The 22,138-nt window shown below is 39.1% G+C and overlaps 1 protein-coding gene across 2 annotated transcripts in view; it reads left to right on the top strand.

The window, feature by feature from the left end:
• LOC123529251 (uncharacterized) overlaps positions 1-22,138 on the top strand; it is a 228,720-nt gene that overhangs the window by 60,338 nt on the left and 146,244 nt on the right. For both annotated transcript variants that reach the window (XM_045309491.2, XM_045309490.2), the window contains exon 5: positions 9,688-9,831. In XM_045309491.2, the coding sequence (XP_045165426.1) occupies positions 9,688-9,831 (144 nt within the window). The remainder of the gene's footprint in view (positions 1-9,687; positions 9,832-22,138) is intronic.

The raw sequence follows: 22,138 nt of genomic DNA, 5'->3' as shown, positions 1-22,138 counted from the left end.
ACGTCACACTTCATTTCCGAGCAATAACTGGAGAACCATTTGACCTAGAACCTTCAAACTTCATAGGGTTGTAGGGCTGCTGGAGTAGACGACCCCTATTGTTTTTGGGGTCACTCCGTAAAAGGTCAAGGTCACAGGGGCCTGAACATTGAAAACCATTTCCGATCAATAACTAGAGAACCACTTGACCCAGAATATTGAAACTTCATAGGATGATTGGTCATGAAGAGTAGATGACCCCTATTGATTTTGGGGTCACTCCGTCAAAGGTCAAGGTCACAGGGGCCTGAACATTGAAAACCATTTCCGATCAATAACTAGAGAACCACTTGACCCAGAATGTTGAAACTTCATAGGATGATTGGTCATGAAGAGTAGATGACCCCTATTGATTTTGGGGTCACTCTATCAAAGGTCAAGGTCACAGGGGCCTGAACATTGAAAACCATTTCCGATCAATAACTAGAGAACCACTTGACCCAGAATGTTGAAACTTCATAGGATGATTGTACATGCAAAGTAGATGACCCCTATCGATTTTGGGGTCACTCCATTAAAGGTCAAGGTCACAGGGGCCTGAACATTGAAAACCATTTCCGGTCAGTAACTTGAGAACCACTTGACCCAGAATGTTGAAACTTATTAGGATGATTGGTCATGAAGAGTAGATGACCCCTAACGATTTTGGGGTCACTCTGTGAAAGGTCAAGGTCAGAGGGGCCCACACATTGAAAACCATTTCCGTTCAGTGACTTGAGAACCACTTGACCCAGAATGATGAAACTTCGTAGGATGATTGGTCATGCAGAGTAGATGAACCCTAACGATTTTAGGGTCACTCTGTTAAAGGTAAAGGCCACGGGGACCTGAACATGGAAAGCCATTTCCAATCAATAACTTGAGAACCTCTCGACCCAGAATGTTGAAACTTCATAGGATGATTGTTCATGCAGAGTAAATGACCCTTATTGTTTTTGGGGTCACTCCATTAAAGGTCAAGGTCACAGGGGCCTGAACATTGATAACCAGTTCCGATCAATAACTTGAGAACCACTTGACCCAGAATGTTGAAACTTCATAGGATGATTGAACATGCAGAGTAGATGACCCCTATTGATTTTGGGGTCAGTCTATTAAAGGTCAAGTTCACAGTGGCCTGTTCATGTAAAATCATTTTTTTGGAAATAACTTGAGAACCACTTGACCTACAATGTTGAAACTTAATAGGATGATTGGACATGCAGAGTACATGACCCCTATTTTTTTTTAGGTCACTTGATCAAAGGTCAGGGTCACAGGAGCCTGAACAGTGACTTGAGAACCACTAGGCCACGAGTGTTGAAATTTAGCGGGATGACTGGACATGCCAAGTAGATGATCCCTATTGCAGCCAACCACCAGTGTCTCTTTGACTTTCGCTCCTGACCCCTATTGACTTCTTGCCTATAGGACTTTGCATTGTGGGAGACATGCGCTTTTTTACAAAAACATTTTCTAGTTCATTATATCATGCACAGCTCATGTCCATGAAGAGTTCATGAAGTCTGATACAGGCAACTTCATGAAGTAATATCAAGGATTTATTCATGAAATTGGTCATGAAATTTCATGAACATGAGCTGTGAACAATTTCTTCAAATTCTTGAAAATGTACTTCATGAAGAGTTCATGAATGTTTTTGTTAGCTCACCTGAGCATTTTGTGCTCAAAGTGAGGTATTGTGACCGGTCATTGTCTGGCGTCCATCGTGCGTTGTGCGTCGTCAGTCAACATTTGCCTTTTGAACAATCTAGAGGCAACAGTTGTGACCTAATCTTTATGAAACTTTGTCAGAATGTTTGTCTTATGATCTCTAGGTCAAGTTCGAAACTGAGTCATGTCGGCTCAAAAACTAAGACAGTAGGCCAGATCAAAGGAAAAGCTTGTGAACACTCTAGAGACCACAGTTGTGACTCAATCTTTGTGAAATTTGATCAGAATGTTTATCTTGATGATTTCTAGGTCAAGTTTGAATCTTGTTCATGTGGGGTAAAAAACTAGGTCACCCGGTTAAATCAAAGGAAAAGCTTGTGAACACTCTAGAGGCCACAGTTGTGACTCAATCTTCTGGAAACTTGGTCAGAATGTTTGCCTTGATGATTTCTAGGTTAAGTTTGAAACTGAGTCATGTGGGTTCAAAAACTAGGTCAGTAGACCAGATCAAAGGGAAATCTTGTAAACACCCTAGAAACCACTATTTAAGTTAACACTTATGAGAATTGGTCAGAATGTTTGTCTTTATGACCTCTAGGTCAAGTTCGAATCTGGGTCATGTGGGTTTAAAAACTAGGTCATCTGGGCAAATCAAAGGAAAAGCTTCTGAGCACTGTAGAGGCCAAAGTTGTGACTCAATCTTTGTGAAACTTGGTCAGAATGTTTGGGGTCAGAAACTAGGTCACAAGGTCAAATCAAAAGAAAGTTTTGTTAACACTCTAGAGACCACAATTTAAGTCTGAAACTCATGAGAATTGGTCAGAATGTTTGTCTTGATGACCTTTAGGTCAGGTTTGAATCTGGGTCATGTTTGGTAAAAAGCTAGGTCATCCTGTCAAATCAAAGGAAAAGCTTGATAACACTTTAGAGGCCATGTTTATGACCATATCTTCATGAAATTTGGGTCAAAAACTAGGTCACCTGTTAAAATAAAATAAAAACCTTGTGTAATGCAATAGGGGCTGCATTTTTAGCTCACCTGTCACAAAGTGACAAGGTGAGCTTTTGTGATCGTGCGGTGTCCGTCCGTCCGTGCATCCGTCCGTGCGTACGTGCGTCTGTAAACTTTTGCTTGTGACCACTCTAGAGGTCACATTTTTCATGGGATCTTTATGAAAGTTGGTCAGAATATTCATCTTGATGCTATCTAGGTCAAGTTTGAAACTGGGTCACGTGCCATCAAAAACTAGGTCAGTAGGTCTAAAAATAGAAAAACCTTGTGCCCTCTCTAGAGGCCATATATTTCACAAGATCTTCATGAAAATTGGTCAGAATGTTCACCTTGATGATATTTAGGTCAAATTCGAAACTGGGTCACATGCCGTCAAAAAGTAGGTCAGTATGTCTAAAAATAAAAAAAACCTTGTGACCTCTCTAGAGGCCATATATTTCACAAGATCTTCATGAAAATTGGTCAGAACGTTCACCTTGATGTTATCTAGGTCAAGTTCGAAACTGGGTTACGTGCCTTCAAAAACTAGGTCAGTAGGTCAAATAATAGAAAAACCTTGTGACCTCTCTAAAGACCATATTTTTCATGGGATCTGTATGAAAGTTGGTCTGAATGTTCATCTTGATGATATCTAGGTCAAGTTCGAAACTGGGTCACGTGTGGTCAAAAACTAGGTCAGTAGGTCTAAAAATAGAAAAACCTTGTGACCTCTCTAGAGGCCATATATTTCATGAGATCTTCATGAAAATTGGTCAGAATGTTCACCTTCATGATATCTAGGTCAAGTTCGAAAGTGGGTCACGTGCCATCAAAAACTAGGTCAGTAGGTCAAATAATAGAAAAACCTTGTGACCTCTCTAGAGGCCATATTTTTCATGGGATCTGTATGAAAGTTGGTCTGAATGTTCATCTTGATGATATCTAGGTCAGGTTCAAAGGTGGGTCATGTGCCATCAGAAACTAGGCCAGTAGGTCAAATAATAGAAAAACCTTGTGACCTCTCTAAAGACCATATTTTTCATGGGATCTGTGTGAAAATTGGCCTGAATGTTCATCTTGATGATATCTAGGTCAAGTTTGAAACAGGGTTATGTGCGGTCAAAAACTGGGTCAGTAAGTCTAAAAATAGAAAAACCTTGTGACCTCTCTAGAGGCCATACTTGTGAATGGATCTCCATAAAAATTGGTCAGAATGTTCACCTTGATGATATCTAGGTCAAGTTTGAAACTGGGTCATGTGCCTTCAAAAACTAGGTCAGTAGGTCAAATAATAAAAAAACCTTGTGACCTCTCTAGAGGCCATACTTTTCATGGGATCTGTATGAAAGTTGGTCTGAATGTTCATCTTGATGATATCTAGGTTAAATTTGAAACTGGGTCAACTGCGGTCAAAAACTAGGTCAGTAGGTCTACAATTATTAAATGTTTTGACCTCTCTAGAGGCCATATTTTTCAATGGCTCTTCATGAAAATTGATCTGAATGTTCACCTTGATGATATCTAGGTCAGTTTCGAAACTGGGTCACGTGCGGTCAAAAACTAGGCCAGTAGGTATAAAAATAGAAAAACCTTGTGACCTCTCTAGAGGCCATATTTTTCATGAGATCTTCATGAATATTAGTGAGAATGTTCACCTTGATGATATCTAGGTAAAGTTCAAAAGAGGGTCACGTACCTTCGAAAATTAGGTCAAAAGGTCAAATAATAGAAAAACCTTGTGACCTCTCTAGAGACCATATTTTTCAATGGATCTTCATGAAAATTGGTCAGAATTTTTATCTTGATAATATCTAGGTCAAGTTCAAAACTGGGTCACATGAGCTCAAAAACTAGGTCACTATGTCAAATAATTGAAAAAACGACGTCATACTCAAAACTGGGTCATGTGGGAAGAGGTGAGCGATTCAGGACCATCATGGTCCTCTTGTTCATTTGAAGTGCATGAAACTTTGTCAGAACATTTGTCTGCATGAAATCTCGGATCAGTTTTTATCTGAGTCACATGGGGTTAAAAACTAGGTCACGAGATCATTTCATAGAATAAGCTTGTTTACACTCTAGGGACCACATTTTTAGATCACCTGAGCACAAAGTGCTCATGATGAGGTATTGTGATCACGTGTGTCTGGCGTCCGTCGTCGTGCATCCGTCAAGTCGTCTGTGGTCACTTTTCTGCTCTGAATCAATAATAGCTAGAGCCTTGATATTTGGCATGTGATATCTGATTTGTAATGTCTACCATAATTGTTCAAATTATTGCCCTAGGTTCAAAAGTGTGTGTGACATGTATATAATATACAGTCAACATCGTACTTGCGACCACCTCTTTTAAGCGATTTTTGTATTAAACGACCGGTCAAAATCCCTCCCGAACGTTTTCAGTACATAAATTTATTCCATTAAACGACTTTTTTATTAAACGACCAGCGACCACTTTAATGGAGTCCCGACAGGTAAAATATTTAACAAAAGTATCTATTAAGCAACCTAGTACCAAATTCCTGCCGGGTTATTAGCGAGTACATTTTGCACCTGCCCCAGGATGCAATTAACCTTTGTAACAGTCCAACTGACGAACAATCAAGTTATAATTTTCAGTTTGTGAAATTTATATACATATATGTATGCTCATGATATATACAGTTATATTAACAGTTAAAATATCTTTTCTCTTCACCTGACTGAAATTCATTAAGAGACCACTCCATTAAGAGACCACTTTTTAGCAGTCCCTCGGACGGTCTCTTAATACAATGTTGACTGTAGGCTAACATAGAAGAAACCTAACTGTACTTATACAAACACACTTGAAGCCTTGTACACAGGTGAGCACTTTAGGGTCAATGACCCTCTTGTTTATTCTATCTTCATAAAGCTTGGTCAGAATGTTTACTATCATAAAGTCTTGGATGATTTCAGATCTGGGTCACATGGGGCCAAAAACGAGGTCACTACGTAAAATCAAAGGAAAAGCTTGTATTCACACTAGAAGCCACTTTTTTTTATCCAGTCTTCCCAGAAATTTGTCAGAATGTTTGTTTGTAGCTCACCTGAGCACAAAGTGCTCATGGTGAGGTATTGTGAATGTGCTCTGTCCGTCGTCTGTCCATCAGTTCGTCCATCAAATCATCCGTTGTCAGCAATTATGTTAAAACAACATCTCCTCCAAAACCACTGAATGGATTTTGATGAAACTTGGCCTGGATGCTCCTTAAGTGGTCCTCTTCCAAATTTGTTCAACGGTTTCACTTGGATGCACATAGAGCTGCAAATAAAAAAATCTTCAAACGACATCTCCTTCTAAACCAGTGGTCCGATTTTTGAAATAATTTTACACAAATGGTCCTTCTGTCACCCTCTACCTAGATTGTTCAAATTATACTGATTCGTCAAAAGACATGGCCGCCAGGTTGTGTGGTCACTTTTACCTATATGTATATACTGGAAATTAAAAAAATCTTCTTGCGTGAAACTGCTGCCCCAATTTTAAAGTAACTTTACACAAATGGTCCTTGTGTGACCCTCTACTAAGATTTTTCAAAGTCGTCGTGCGTCCGTCAAGTTGTCCGTGGTCACTTTTCTTCTCTGAATCAATAATAAAGAATTTCAAGAAGTAGATTTTTTTAGAGAAAATGTTGACGGACGGACGACGGATGACTGACGACACACGACGGACATTGGCTCAGGTGAGCTAAAAAACCACGTGATCCCCGGGGTGGGGCCATATTTGACCTTAGGGGGATAATTTGAACAATTTTTGTGGAGGCTCACTAGCTGATGCTACATACCAAATATTTAAACCCTAGGCCTTATGGTTTTGGACAAGAAGATATTTAAGTTTTTCCTTTTGGTTGCCATGGCAACCAGAGTTCTGTATGGAATTCAATTCTTTGAATATTTTTGAAGAAGACCATCCAAGGAACATCCCTGTGAAGTTTCATCAAAATTGGCTTGGTGGTTTAGGAGGAGATGTTGTTCAAAGGAAAGTGTGGACGGACGGACGACGGATGGACGGTGAGCGATCACAATAGCTCACTCTGAGCCTTTGGCTCCGGTGAGCTTAAAACAGTAAGTTAGGTCAGTAGGTCAAGGTCACAGTCAGGTGACCTCTAATCACTTGAGGTCATCAGGTAATTATAATTAAACAGTCTAGGAACTATGATCTAATAATTTTTAAGTACTTTTTCCTATATAACTCATATAACAAGTGACCCCAGGGCTTTTTCTCATGAGAGATATAATTTGAACAATCTTATAAGAGATCCACTAGGCAATGCTTCACACCAAATATCAAAGGCCTAGGCCTTGAACTTTAGGACAAGAAGATTTTTTATTTTTTTCCTATTAAGTCTTTGTTAAACTTGGGACCCCCAGGGCAGGGCCTCTTTTCACCCTAGGGGCATAATTTGAAAAATTTTGGTAGAGGAACACTAGGCAAGGCAACATTCCAAATATGAAAAGCCTAGGCCTTGAGGTTTTGGACAAGAAGATTTTTAAAGTTTTTTCCTATATAAGTCTATGTAAAACTTAACAACCCCCCCCCCACCCCCACCCCGCCTCTTTTCACCCCAGGGTAATAATTTGAACAATTTCTGTAGAGGACCACAAGGCAATGCTACATACCAAATATCAAAGGCCTAGGTCTTGCGGTTTTAGACAAGAAGATTTTTAAAGTTTTTTCCTATATAAGTCTATGCAAAACTTGGGACCCCCAGGGCGGGGCCTCTTTTCACCCAAGGGGCGTAATTTGAACAATCTTCTTAAAGGACCATTAGATGATGTCACATGCCAAATATCAAGGCTCTAGGCCTTGAGGTTTTGGACAAGACTATTCAAATTATCCCCCTAGGGTCAAATATGGCCCCGCCCCGGGGATCCCAAGTTTTACATAGACTTACATAGGAAAAAACTTTAAAAATCTTCTTGTCTGAAACCATGCGACCTAGGCTTTTGATATTTGGTATGATGCATTGTCTAGTAGTCCTCTACCAAAATTATTTAAATTATGCTCTTTGGATTAAAAGAGGCCCCACTCTGGGGTCACTTAGTTATTATGTGAGTTATATAGGAAAAGTACTTAAAAATCATCTGATCCTATTTCCAAGACTGTTTAATTATAATTACCTGATGACCCCAAGTGATATGACGTCACTTGACTGTGACCTTGACCTACTGACCTACTTTCTTGTTTTTTTATGCCCCCGAAGGGAGGCATATTAGTTTTCAACTGTCCGTTAGTTCGTTCATTAGTCACAACGTTAACTTTTTGCATGAAGGCACTTTACTTGCAAGCCACTGCACCCAGGACCATCAAACTTCACATGCTGATAGTACTCATTGAGTACATGACCCCTATTGAGTTTGGGGTCACCAGGTCAAAGGTCACAGGGGCCAACGTTAACTTTTTGCATGAAGGCACTTTACTCACGAACCACTGCACCCAGGACCTTCAAACTTGACATGCTGATAGTACTCATTGAATACATGACCCCTTCTGACTTTGGGGTCAGCAGGTCGAAGATCAAGGTCACAGGGGCCAACGTTAACTTTTTGCATGAAGGCTCTTTACTCGCGAACCACTGCACCCTGGACCTTCAAACTTCACATGCTGATAGTATTCATTGAGTACAGGATCCCTACTGACTTTGGGGTCACCAGGTCAAAGGTCAGGGTCACAGGGTCTAACGTTAACTTTTTTCATGAAGGCACTTTACTCGCGAACCACTGCACCTAGGACCTTCAAACTTCACATGCTGATAGTACTCATTGAGCACGTGACTTTGGGGTCACCAGATCAAAGGTCAAGGTCACAGGGGCCAACGTTAACTTTCTGCATGAAGGCACTTTACTCGCAAACCACTGCACCCAGTACCTTCAAACTTCACTTGCTGATAGTACTCATTGAGCACATGACTTTGGGGTCACCAGATCAAAGGTCAAAGTCACAGGGGCCAATGTTAACTTTCTGCATGAAGGCACTTTACTCGCAAACCACTGCACCCAGTACCTTCAAACTTCACCTGCTGATAGTACTTATTGAGTACAAGAGCCCTACTAACTTTGGGGTCACCAGGTCAAAGGTCAAGGTCACAGGGGCCAACGTTAACTTTTTGCATGAAGGCACTTTACTCGTGAACCACTGCACCAAGGACCTTCAAATTTCACATGCTAATAGTACTTATTGAGTACACGGCCCCTATTGACTTTGGGGTCACCGTGTCAAAGGTCAAGGTCACCAGGTCAAAGGTCAAGGTGCTGCAGGGGCATTTGTCACCATTAGTGACAGCTCTTGTTAAGATACAGCCTTGAAATTTTGATGACATACACATACTTGCACACAAATCGTAAAACTGAATTTCATTGACCACGAATGTGACCTACTGACTTTCTTAATATTTTATCATCAGTTTGACATTTGAAACATGTAGCTCATATTACTCAGGTGAGCGATCCAGGGTCATCATGACCCTCTTGTTTGCATATTGACTGTGGCGTGTGGAATCACATTTACCTTGCAGAATCTGCCGATAGAAACTTCTGTTAATATAATGCAGACGTTCTTTAGTATGAATAATAATAATAATAATAATAATAAAGACTTTATTTAACGAGGCTACTTATTCGCCAAATCGATCTTCCATATGTGCCTCAATGAAATGGTTGTGTGAGTTAAAAAGAAATGACAATAGCCTTTCATTAGCTAATCCACCAAAACAACAAAGCCGATGTCGCTGTCAAAAGTTCCCGTATTTACTGCACGGTGCTATGTTAAAATATTGCTAGTGTGAGATAAGCGATATGCACTTCAGTTTTGCACTTGGTTTGTTGTTGTTGTCATTGAAAACGTAGCCTTAGGTACCATCTTTACGTGATTACATCAATGAACCATATACACTGTTTGTTGTTACATTGCAGGAGAAAGTTTTTTGATGTTCAACAAGTACAATTATATATATGTATGCTGTGAAACTGTATGTTTCCAGGTGTTACTGCTGGATAGTATTGTAAGCTGGGCAGGTGTAATAGACGAGCTAGAATATGCGAGACGCTTAAAAACATGGTGTCAGTGTGGATATCCAGAGCTAGGGGATGAACAGGGCATTGTTCTTAGTGAGACTACAAAACAGGTGTGTTGCATTATAAAGGTTGGCATTTAATTTTTTATGCACTTGGAGATATGTATGCCTTCATTATAATTATGCAGAAATGTCTAAGGTTGAAATTCTGGAATTTCTTATTTTGGATGAAGCGCACATCAAAATGAGCATATGATAGGAAAATAGGTTGTGCCGAGATTGATTTCTTTGATTTTCTCATACTTCTATATATTTTTCCCATACTTTGACACATACAGGGATTGTTCTCTTTCCAGCAGTAGCTTTCTTAACATATTTTGCCTTGTGAAATTCTGTGGATTTTGACTTTTTCAAAAAAATTGTCTTGACAAATTTCACCAGAAAAAATATGTCACACTTTCCCCAGGGCATTAAGGATTTGATCTTTACATAGTTTTCTTTTTAGACTGCTGGCCATTGTAGTAATTATGCATGCTTTTTTCATGCTTAGAGGTAAAAGGTGCATGGTTTGCATGAGGTACTAGGTCAATAGTCACCTAAATCAAAAATAAAGTCTGAGCTGAGTTGTCTCCCTTTTTATCCCCAGCTGAAGGCGAAGGGATATAGTTTTGGCGTTGTCGGTCGGTTTGTCTGTCCATCCGGAGCCATTTGGAATACATTTGTATTTAAATAAAACTTCATATACATGTTCACCACTATAAAAAAAAAGTGGCATGTTTAGTTTCTGTCAGATTGCCAAAGCAACACAAGACTTAGGCCCTTAGTAGTTTCTAGTGTTAACTATAGGGTAATATAAATATGGCAATTTCAGCTTCATAACTTGTGACATATTTGACCTAGAACTATGAAACATAAACTGAATTTAGATCGCCATAATTTTGTAGTACACACACAGTTTCGTCAGGATTTCTTTAGTAACTTCAGAGTTATTGCCCTTTAATTGTTTAAAAATCCACATATTTGTACATAACAAACTAAACAATTGGTAGAATTTAATTTTTTTTAAATTTAAGCCTTCCATGAATATTAGACATTCCCCCACTGCAATTTTTTTTTCTTCATTTTTTATTTTCCATCACCTGGTCACAAATCTGGATCCTGCAATTACTCAAAAAGTATTCAAGCTATGATGATGAAACTGAATTTGGATAGAGGGCAATATGTAGATTATGCACGTACATGACTTATGCTTGCTGGATGCCCGCTCGTGATGAAATAATGCACGGAGGGGCACCTGGGGTCTTCCTCCACCATTAAAAGCTGGAAAGTCGCCATATGACCTAAAATTGTGTCGGTGCGACGTTAAACACAACAAAAATAAATAAATAAATATGCTTGCTGGAAAAGTATTTGATATAGATGGATGAACCTCACATGAGTCTTAATCATGATATGAGCTTGTGCATCTCCTATTTTTCAACTGGCTCCATCCCCTATTTCCAGAGTTATGGCCCCTGAAATAGTAAAAAACTCACATTTTCACCTTCTGATGCGCTGAGCTAAAAAAATATTTCATATAAATGGATGAAACATTGCATGAGTCTTTATTATGATATGAACTTGCGCACCTCCTATTTTTTGACAGGCTCCAACCCCTATTTCCAGAGTTATGGCCCCTGAAATAGTCAAAAATGCGAATTTTCACGTTGTGACGTACCTAGTTTAAAAAGTATTTGATATAAATTGATGAAAACTAATGCATGAGTCTTTATCATTTATAAACTTGCGCACTTCTTATTTTTCGTATGGCTCCACCCCTTATTTTTTAAAGTTATGGCCCCTGAAATAGTCAAAAATGCACATTTTCACCTTTTACCTAGCTCAAAAAGTAATTTATGTAAATTCATGAAACCTTGCATGGGTCTTGATCATGATGTGACCTTGCACACTTGGCATTCTTCTTGAGAATCTTAATGCTTATTACAGAGTTATGGCCCTTGAAATATCCAAAATAGTGGATTTTTGTTTGTGATGCTCATAGCCCAAAAAGTATTTGGCCTAGAATAATGAATCCTTTATTAGCTCACCTGAGCATGAAGTGCTCAAGGGTGAGCTTTTGTGGTCAGTGATTGTCCGGCATCCGTCAACACCTCCCAGCCTAAACCACCACTCCAGTTTTGATGAGACTTCACAGGAATGTTCCTTGCATGATCCTCATTGAAAATTAGTCAAAGAAATGAATTCCATACAGAACTCTGGTTGCCATGGCAACCAAAAGGAAAAACTTTAAAAATCTTCTTGTCCAAAACCACAGTAGCTAGGGCTTTGATATTTGGTATGTGGCATCATCTAATGGTTCTCTACCAAGTTTGTTCAAATATTCCCCTAAGGTCAAATATGGCCCCGCCCTTGTGGGGTCACATGGTTTACATAGATTTATATAGGGAAAAACTTTGAAAATTTTCTTGTCCAAAGCCACTGGGCCTAGGGCTTTGATATTTGGTATGTAACATCATCTAGTGATCCTCTACCAAGATTATTCAAATTATACCCCTAGGATCAAATATGGCCCCGCCCCAGGGGTCACATGGTTTATATTGACTTTTATAGGAAAAAAACTTTAAAAATCTTCTTGTCAAAAATCACAGGACATAGGGCTTTGATATTAGGTATGTGACATCAGCTAGTGGTCTTCTACCAAGATTGTTCAAATTATATCTCTGGGGTGAAATATGGCCCCGCCCCAGGGGTCTCAAGTTTTACATAGACATGTATAGGAAAAAACTTTAAAAATTTTCTTGTCTTAAACCACAAGACATAGGTGTTTGATATTTGGTATGTAGCATTGCCTGGTGGTCCTCTACCAAGATTGTTAAAATTATTACCATGGGGTGAAAAAAGGCCCCACCCCAAGAATTCAATTCCATACAAAACTCTGGTTGCCATGGCAACCGAAAGGAAAAACTTTAAAAATCTTCTTGTCCAAAACCACAGGTCTTAGGGCTTTAATATTTGGCATGTAGCATCATCTAGTGGTCCTCTACTAAGATTGTTGAAATTATTCTCCTAGGGTCAAATATGGCCCTGCCCTGGGGGTCACATGGTTTACATAGACTTATATAGAAAAACTTTGAAAATCTTCTTGTCCAAAACCACCGGTCGTAGGGCTATGATATTTGGTAGCATCATCTAGTGGTCCTCTACCAAGATTATTCCCTGGGGGTCCCAAGTTTTACATAGACTTATATATGAAAAAGCTTTAAAAATCTTCTTGTCTGAAAGTTCAAGGCCTAGGCCTTTGATACTTGGTATGTAGCATTGCCTAGTGCTTCTCTAACAAGGTTGTTCAAATTATGCCCCTGGGGTGAAAAGAGGCCCCACCCCGTGGGTCACTTGTATATGAGTTATACAGGAAAGAATACTTTAAAAATTATCTGATCATATTTCCTAGACTATTTTATTATATTTACCTGATGACCCCAAGTAATTAGGGTCACTTGACTTTGACCTTGACCTACTGACCTTCTTTTTTGTGCCCCCCCCCCATGAGTGGTGGGGGCATATAGATTTGGTCTTGTCTGTCCATCCGTGCGTCCGAAGTTCGTGACGCGCCTAGCTCGAGAAGTATTTGATATGAATTGATGAAACCTTGCATGAGTCTTTATCATGATATGAACTTGCGCACCTCCTGTTTTTATGCCCCCACTTTGGGAGGGCATATAGATTTGCCCTTGTCCGTCCATCCGTCTTTCCGTCCGTCCTTCCGTCTGTCCGTCCTTCCGAGAATGTTGTGTTGCGCCTAGCTCCAAAAGTATTTGACGTAGAGTCACAAAACTTTACAGGAATGTTGGTCATGTGTAGTTGTGCACCTGGGGTTTCGCGTCCAGATTCATTCAGTCATGTAGAAGTTATGGCCCCTGACTTTGTAAGAATTTGTCATTTTAGTGTTGTGTCGCGCCTAGCTCCAAAAGTATATGACTTAGAGTCACAAAACTTTACAGGAATGTTGGTCAGCATGTGTAGTTGTGCACCTGGGGTTTTGCGTCCGGATTCATCCAGTCATGTAGGAGTTATGGCCCCTGACTTAGTAAAAAATTGGTCATTTTAATGTTGTGTCGTGCATAGCTCCAAAAGTATTTGACCTAGAGTCACCAAAGTTTACAGGAATAATGGTCAGCATGTGCAGTTGCGCACCTGGGGTTTCGCGTCCCGATTCATTCAGTCTTGTAGGAGTTATAGCCCCTGACTTAGTTAAAAAATGGTCATTTTTAAGTTGTGTTGTGCGTAGCTCCAAAAGTATTTGACCTAGAGTCACCAAAGTTTACAGGAATGTTGGTCAGGATGTGCAGTTGTGCACCTGGGGTTTCGCGTCCGGATTCATTCAGTCGTGTAGGAGTTATGGCCCCTGACATAGTTAAAAATTGGTCATTAGCTAACCTGAGCAATGCTCAGGTGAGTTTTTCTGATTGCTCGATGTCCGGCGTCCGTCGTCTGTCGTCTGGCGTCTGTCGTCTGTCGTCCGTCGTCTGTCAACATTTAGCTTGTGTAAGCGATAGAGGCTGTATTTTTCAATTAATCTTCATGAATATTGGTCAGAATGATAACCTTGATGAAATCTAGGCCGAGTTCGAAAATGGGTCATCTGGGGTCAAAAACTAGGTCACTAGGTCAAATCAAAGAAAAACCTTGTGTATGCGATAGAGACTGTATTTTTCATTTAATCTTCATGAATATTGGTCAGAATGATAACTTTGATGAAATCTAGGCCGAGTTTGAAAGTGGGTCATCTCGGGTCAAAAACTAGGTCACTAGGTCAAATCAAAGAAAAACCTTGTGTTTGCGATAGAGGTGGTATTTTTTAATTAATCTTCATGAATTTTGGTCAGAATGATAACCTTGATAAAATCTAAGCCGAGTTCGAAAATGGGTCATCTCGGGTCAAAAACTAGGTCACTAGGTCAAATCAAAGAAAAACCTTGTGTATGCGATAGAGGCGGTATTTTTCAATTGATCTTCATGAATTTTGGTCAGAATGATTGCCTTGATGAAATCTAGGCCGAGTTCGAAAATGGGTCATCTCAGGTCAAAAACTAGGTCACTTGGTCAAATCAAAGAAAAACCTTGTGTATGCGATAGAGGCGGTATTTTTCAATTGATCTTCATGAATTTTGGTCAGAATGATTACCTTGATGAAATCTAGGCCGAGTTCGAAAATGGGTCATCTGGGGTCAAAAACTAGGTCACTAGGTCATATCACGTAAAAACCTGGTGTATGCGATAGAGGCTGTATTTTTCAATTGATCTTCATGAATTTTGGTCAGAATGATTGCCTTGATGAAATTTAGACCAAGTTCGAAAATGGGTCATCGGGGTCAAAAACTAGGTCACTAGGTCAAATCAAAGAAAAACCTTGTGTATGCAATAGAGGCTGTATTTTTCAACTGATCTTCATGAAATTTAGCCAGAATGATTACCTTGATAAAATCTAGGCTGATTTCGAAAATGGGTCATCTGGGGTCAAAAACTAGGTCACTAGGTCAAATTGAAGAAAAACATTGTGTATGCAATAGAGGATGTATTTTTCAATTGATCTTCATGAAATTTCGTCAGAGTGATTGCCTTGATGAAAACTAGGTCTGTTTTGAATATGGGTTATCTGAGGTCAAAAACTAAGTCACTAGGTCAAATTAAAGAAAAATCTTGTGTATGCGATAGAGACTGTTTTTTTCAGTTGATACTTATGAAATTTGGTCAGGTTGATTGCCTTAATGAAATCTAGGTCGAATTTGAATATGGGTCATCTGAGGTCAAAAACTAGGTCACTTGGTCAAATCAAAGAAAAAACTTCTGTATGTGATAGAGGCTGTATTTTTCAGTTGATCTTCATGAATTTTGATCAGAATGATTGCCTTGATAAAATCTAGGTCGAGTTTGAACATGGGTCATCTAGGGTCAAAAACTAGGTCATATCTAAGAAAATGCTTGTTTTATCGCAAGAGACCAATTTTTTGGTCCAATCTTAATGAAAATTGGTCAGAATATTTGTTTCCATGAAATCACTAGGTCAAACATGTTTTACACTGTTATGGAGTGTTTCTTAGGTGAACGACCTAGGGCAATCTTGGCCCTCTTGTTTTAATGTTGTGTTGTGCGTAGCTCCAAAAGTATTTGTCCTAGAGTCACGAAAGTTTACAGGAATGTTGGTCAGCATGTGGGGGTTTCGCGTCCGGATTCATTCAGTATTGTAGGAGTTATGGCCCCTGACCTGGGAAAAAATTGTCATTTTAATGTCATGTAGTGGGGGCATCTGTGTCCCATGGACACATTTTTAGTTCATCTTGCTCCGCCCCCTATTTTCAGAGTTATGGCCCCTGAAATAATCAAAAATGCACATTTTCACCTTGTGACACGCCTAGCTCAAAAAGTAATTGATATAGATTCATGAAACCTTGCATGAGTCTTAATCATATAATGAACTTCAGCACCTCCTATTTTTCATCTTGCTCTCCCCCTATTTTCAGAGTTATGGCCCCTGAAATAGTCAGAATTGCTCATTTTCACCTTGTGACATGCCTAGCTCAAAAAGTAATTGATATAGATTCATGAAACCTTGCATGAGTCTTAATCATATAATGAACTTCAGCACCTCCTATTTTTCATCTTGCTCTCCCCCTATTTTCAGAGTTATGGCCCCTGAAATAGTCAGAATTGCTCATTTTCACCTTGTGACATGCCTAGCTCAAAAAGTATTTGATATAGATTCATGAAACCTTGCATGAGTCTTAATCATGATATGAACTTGCGCACCTCCTATTTTTCATCTGGCTCCGCCCCCTATTTTCAGAGTTATGGCCACTGAAATAGTCAAAAATGCACATTTTAACCTTGTGACATGCCTAGTTCAAAAAGTAATTGATATAGATTCATGAAACCTTGCATCAGTCTTAATCATGATATGAACTTGCGCACCTACTATTTTTCATCTGACTTCGCCCCCTATTTTCAGAGTTATGGCCCCTGAAATAGTCAAAAATGCACATTTTCACCTTGTGACACGCCTAGCTCAAAAAGTATTTGATATAGATTCATGAAACCTTGCATGAGTCTTAATCATGATATGAACTTGCACACTTTCTATTTTTCATTTGGGTCCACCCCCTATTTTTAGAGTTACGGCCCCTGAAATAGTCAAAAATGTACATTTTCACGTTGTGACGCACCTAGCTCAAAAAGTATTTAATATAAATGGTTGAAAACTTGCATAAGTCTTTATCATGATATAAACTTGCACACCTCTAATTTTTTGGCTGGCTCCACCCCCTTTTTTAAAGTTATGGCTCCTGAAATAGTAAAAAAATGCACTTTTTCACCTAATTATGTGCCTAGCTCAAAAAGTATTAGATGTAAATTCAGGAAACCTTGCTGGAGTCTTTTTCGTGATGTGACCTTGCACACTTGGCATTCTTCTTGAGAATCTTAGCTCTTATTAGCCCACCATCATCAGATGGTGGGCTATTAAAATCACTCTGCGTCCGTGGTCCGTCCGTCCGTCCGTCCGTCCGTTAACAATTTCTCGTTATCGCATCTCCTCAGAAACTACTGGGGGGATTTTGACCAAACTTTGTCAGAATGATGAATTGGTACCCTAGTTGTGTCCCCCTGAAAATCAGACTGGTTCAACAATTTATGAGTGAGTTATGGCCCTTTGTTTATTTCTATATTTTACATAGATTTATATAGGGAAAAACTTTGAAAACCTTCTTATCCAAAACCACAGAGCCTAGGGCTTTGATATTTGGTTTGAAGCATCATCTAGTGGTCCTCTACCAAGATGATACAAATTATTTCTCTGGGGTCAAATATGGCCCCGCCCTGGGGGTCACATAGTTTATAATGACTTATATAGGGAAAAACTTTGAATAACCCCTTGTCCAAAACCACAGGGCCTAGGGCTTTGATATTTTGTATGTGACATCATCTAGTGGTCTTCAACTAAGATTATTCATATTATACCCCTAGGGTCAAATATGGCCCCGCCCTGGGGGTCATATGATTTATATAGACTTATATAAGGAAAAACTTTGAAAATCTTCTTGTCGAAACCACAAAGCCTAAGGCTTTGATACTTGCAATGTAGCATCAGCTAGTGGTTCTCTACCAAGTTTGTTCAAATTATCGCCCTAGGTCAAAAATGGCCCCGCCCCAGGGGTCACATGGTTCATATAGACTTATATAGGGAAAAGCTTTTAAAATGTTCTTGTCAATAACTACAACATTCAAATTTGGACCACATGTATATTTTTGAGTGGCAAGATGACCCTTGACATGAGTTGACCTTGATTTTGACCTAGTGACCTACTTTCACATTTCTGTAGCTACAGCCTTCAAATTTGGACCACATGTATATTTTTGAGTGGCAAGATGAACCTTGACATGAGTTGACCTTGATTCAAATTTGGACCATATGCATAGTTCCGTGTTTCAAAATGAAATTTGACATTGATTTTGACCTAGTGACCTACTTTCACATTTCTCAAGCTACAGCCTTCAAATTTGGACCACATGCATAGTTTTGTGTACCGAAAAAACCTTGACCTTCACATTGACCTAGTGACCTACTTTCACATTTTTAAGGTACAGGCTTCAAATTTGGACCACATGCATAGTTTTGTATTCCGAAATAAAATTTGACCTTGATTTTGACCTAGTGACCTACTTTTACATTTCTCAAGCTACAGCCTTCAAATTTGGACCACTTGCATAGTTTTGTGTACCGAAATGAACTTTGACCTTTACATTGACCTAGTGACCTACTTTCACATTTTTAAGGTACAGGCTTCAAATTTGGACCACATGCATAGTTTTGTATTCCGAAATAAAATTTGACCTTGATTTTGACCTAGTGACATACTTTTACATTTCTCAAGCTATAACCTTCAAATTTGGACCACATGCATAGTTTTGTATACAGAAATGAACTTTGACCTTTACATTGACCTAGTGACCTACTTTCACATTTTTTAAGGTACAGGCTTCAAATTTGGACCACATGCATAGTTTTGTATTCCGAAATAGAATTTGACCTTGATTTTGACCTAGTGACCTACTTTTACATTTCACAAGCTACAGCCTTCAAATTTGGACCACTTGCATAGTTTTGTGTACCGAAATGAACTTTGACCTTAAGATTGACCTAGTGACCTACTTCCACATTTCTGTAGCTATAGGCTTCAAATTTAGACCACATGCATAGGATTGTGTACCGAAACAAACTTTGACCTTGACATTGACCTAGTGACATACTTTCACATTTCTCAAGCTACAGCTTTCGAATTTGGACCACATGCACAGTGTTGTGTACAGAAATGAAATTTGACCTTGAGGTAGTCAGTAAGTCTTGAAATTTGGAACACTCAAAAATGGCACATTGGTGGGCGCCAAGATCACTCTGTGATCTCTTGTTACAGAGTTATGACCCTTGAAATATCCAAAATAGTGGATTTTTTGTTTGTGATGCTCATAGCTCAAAAGTAATGAATCCTTTGCATAAAATGTTTGTTGAGGCTATACCCCATTAAGACTGCAAACATTTGAATTATTGCCCCTTACTTCTGACAAATGTACCAGGGGGGGGGGGGGGGGGCACACCCTGTGTCCTACAGACACATTCCAGTTGTTTTTTAAGATAGAGCCTTGAAATTTGGATGACAAATACAGTTTTGCACACCGATCTTAACAGCATAGAAATTTGGACCATGTCAATAACTTTCGATAAAGATTTCAGTACTCATCTTTAATGTTCTTAGCCCTGACTTACTGACCTACTTTCTTGTTTTTGAAGCTACAGAAGAGATTTGTATAATTTTTTAACAGATTTCAGTACTTATCTTGAAGAATCTTTACCATGACAAGGTAAAATAGGTGAGTTATATAGGAAAAATACTTAAAAAATCATCTGATCCTATTTCCAAGAGTGTTTAATCATAATTACCTGATGACCCCAAGTAATATGATGTCACTTGACTTTGACCTTGACCTACTGACCTACTTTCTTGTTTTTAGCTCACCTGAGCACAAAGTGCTCAGGGTGAGGTATTGTGATCGCTCACCGTCCGGCGTCCGTCCGTCCGTCCGTCCGTTGTACGTCCGTCCGTTGTACGTCCGTCCGTTGTACGTCCGTCCACACTTTCCTTTAAACAACATCTCCTCCTAAACCAACAGGCCAATTTTGATGAAACTTCACAGGGATGTTCCTTGGATGGCCCCCTTTCAAAATTGTTCAAAGAATTGAATTCCATGCAGAACACTGGTTGCCATGGCAACCGAAAGGAAAAACTTTAAAAATCTTCTTCTCAAAACCAGAAGCCCTAGAGCTTAGATATTTGGTGTGAAGCATTGCCTAGTGGACCTCTACCAAGTTTGTTCAAATCATGACCCCGGGGTCAAAATTGACCCCGCCCCAGGGGTCACTTGATTTTACATAAGAAAATCTTAAAAAATCTTCTTCTCAAAAACCAGAAGCCTTAGAGCTTAGATATTTGACATGTAGCATTGCCTAGTGGACCTCTACTAAAATTGTTCAAATCATGACCCCGGGGTCAAAAATGACCCCGCCCCAGGGGTCACTTGATTTTACATAGGAAAATCTTCAAAAAATTTCTAAAAATAAACCAGAAGGCCTAGAGCTTAGATATTTCACATGTAGCATTGCCTAGTGGACCTCTACAAAATTTGTTCAAATCATGGCCCCCGGGGTCAAAATTGACCCCGCCCCAGGGGTCACTTGATTTTACATAGGAAAATATTTAAAAAATCTTCTTCTCAAAAACCAGAAGCCCTAGAGCTTAGATATTTGACATGTAGCATTGCCTATTGGACCTCTACTAAAGTTGTTCAAATTATGACCCGGGGGTCAAAATTGACCCCGCCCTAGGGGTCACTTGACTTTACATAAGAAAATCTTCAAAAGTTTTCTAAAAATAAACCAGAAGGCCTAGAGCTTAGATATTTCACATGTAGCATTACCTAGTGGACCTCTACAAAATTTGTTCATATCATGACCCCCTGGGTCAAAATTGACCCAGCCCCAGGGTCACTTGATTTTACATAGGAAAATCTTCAAAAATTTTCTAAAAATAAACTAGAAGGCCTAGAGACTAGATATTTGACATGTAGCATTGCCTAGTGGACCTCTACAAAATTTGTTCAAACCTTGTCCCCCGGGGTCAAAATTGACTCCGCCCTAGGGGTCACTTGATTTTACATAGGAAAATCTTAAAAAAAAATTCTAAAAATAAACCAGAAGGCCTAGATCTTAGATATTTGACATGTAGCATTGCCTATTAGACTTTTACAAAGTTTATTCAAATCATGACCCCTGGGGTCAAATTGACCCTGCCCCATGGGGTTACTTGATTGTACATAGAAAAATCTTCAAAATTTTCTAAAAATAAACCAGAAGAGCTTAGATATTTGACATGTAGCATTGCCTAGTGGACCTCTACAAAAAGTTTTCAAATCTTGTTTTTAAAGTTACTTAAAGAAAATTTCAACTATATTTTCTCATAATTCTTTTGATTGATTTCTATTATGATCTTTTGACCTTGAAGACTTGTCCTTAAGTGCAATGATAACAGGTGAGCGATATAGGGCCATCATGGCCCTCTTGTTTAAGATACAGCCTTGAAATTTTGATGACATACACAGTTTTGCACACAAATCATAAAACTGAATTTCATTGACCATGAATGTGACCTACTGACTTTCTTAATATTTTATCATCAGTTTGACATTTGAAACATGTAGCTCATATTACTCAGGTGAGCGATCCAGGGTCATCATGACCCTCTTGTTCTCATGAGCTACTAATGGATCTTCATCAAACTTTGTCTGTAGTTGCATTATAGGGGCATCTCCCAGTTATGTACAAATAAAGCTGTTTGAGCCCTTTAAAGTACCACTAGAGCTAATATAGAAATAATTTAAGCAACTTCTTTTCATTAAGTGTTTGATGGATATATATCAAACTTGGTCTGTAGCATTATTGTAAGGTCTGGTCCCAAATAATTCAAATGGTGCACCTCTTTCCTTTTAGGGCTTCTAGAGCTTAAAAAAAGAAATACCTTTAAAGGCCTTATTCTGAAGAAAAGCTTCATGGAGCTTCACCAAACTTGGTCTGAAGCATAATTGTAAAGGTCTCTCTCAAACATTTTTAAATGGGGGCATGTAGCATCCTTCTAGAGGTCACTTGAGCTAAATATATAGAAATACCTTTAAATAATATCTTCTCATGAACCACTGGATGCATCATCATCAAACATGCCTTTAGCATCATTATAAGGTTCTCTCCTAACTTTATGGAAGCTTTTACATTTTGCTTGAGAGAAAAATAGAACTATTATAGTCCGTACATTTTAAG

This window comes from Mercenaria mercenaria, chromosome 13, assembly GCF_021730395.1.
Source record: "Mercenaria mercenaria strain notata chromosome 13, MADL_Memer_1, whole genome shotgun sequence".
Lineage (NCBI taxonomy): Eukaryota > Metazoa > Mollusca > Bivalvia > Venerida > Veneridae > Mercenaria > Mercenaria mercenaria.
Note: the sequence above shows the minus strand (reverse complement) of the source record. Positions and strands in the feature narration are given on the sequence as shown.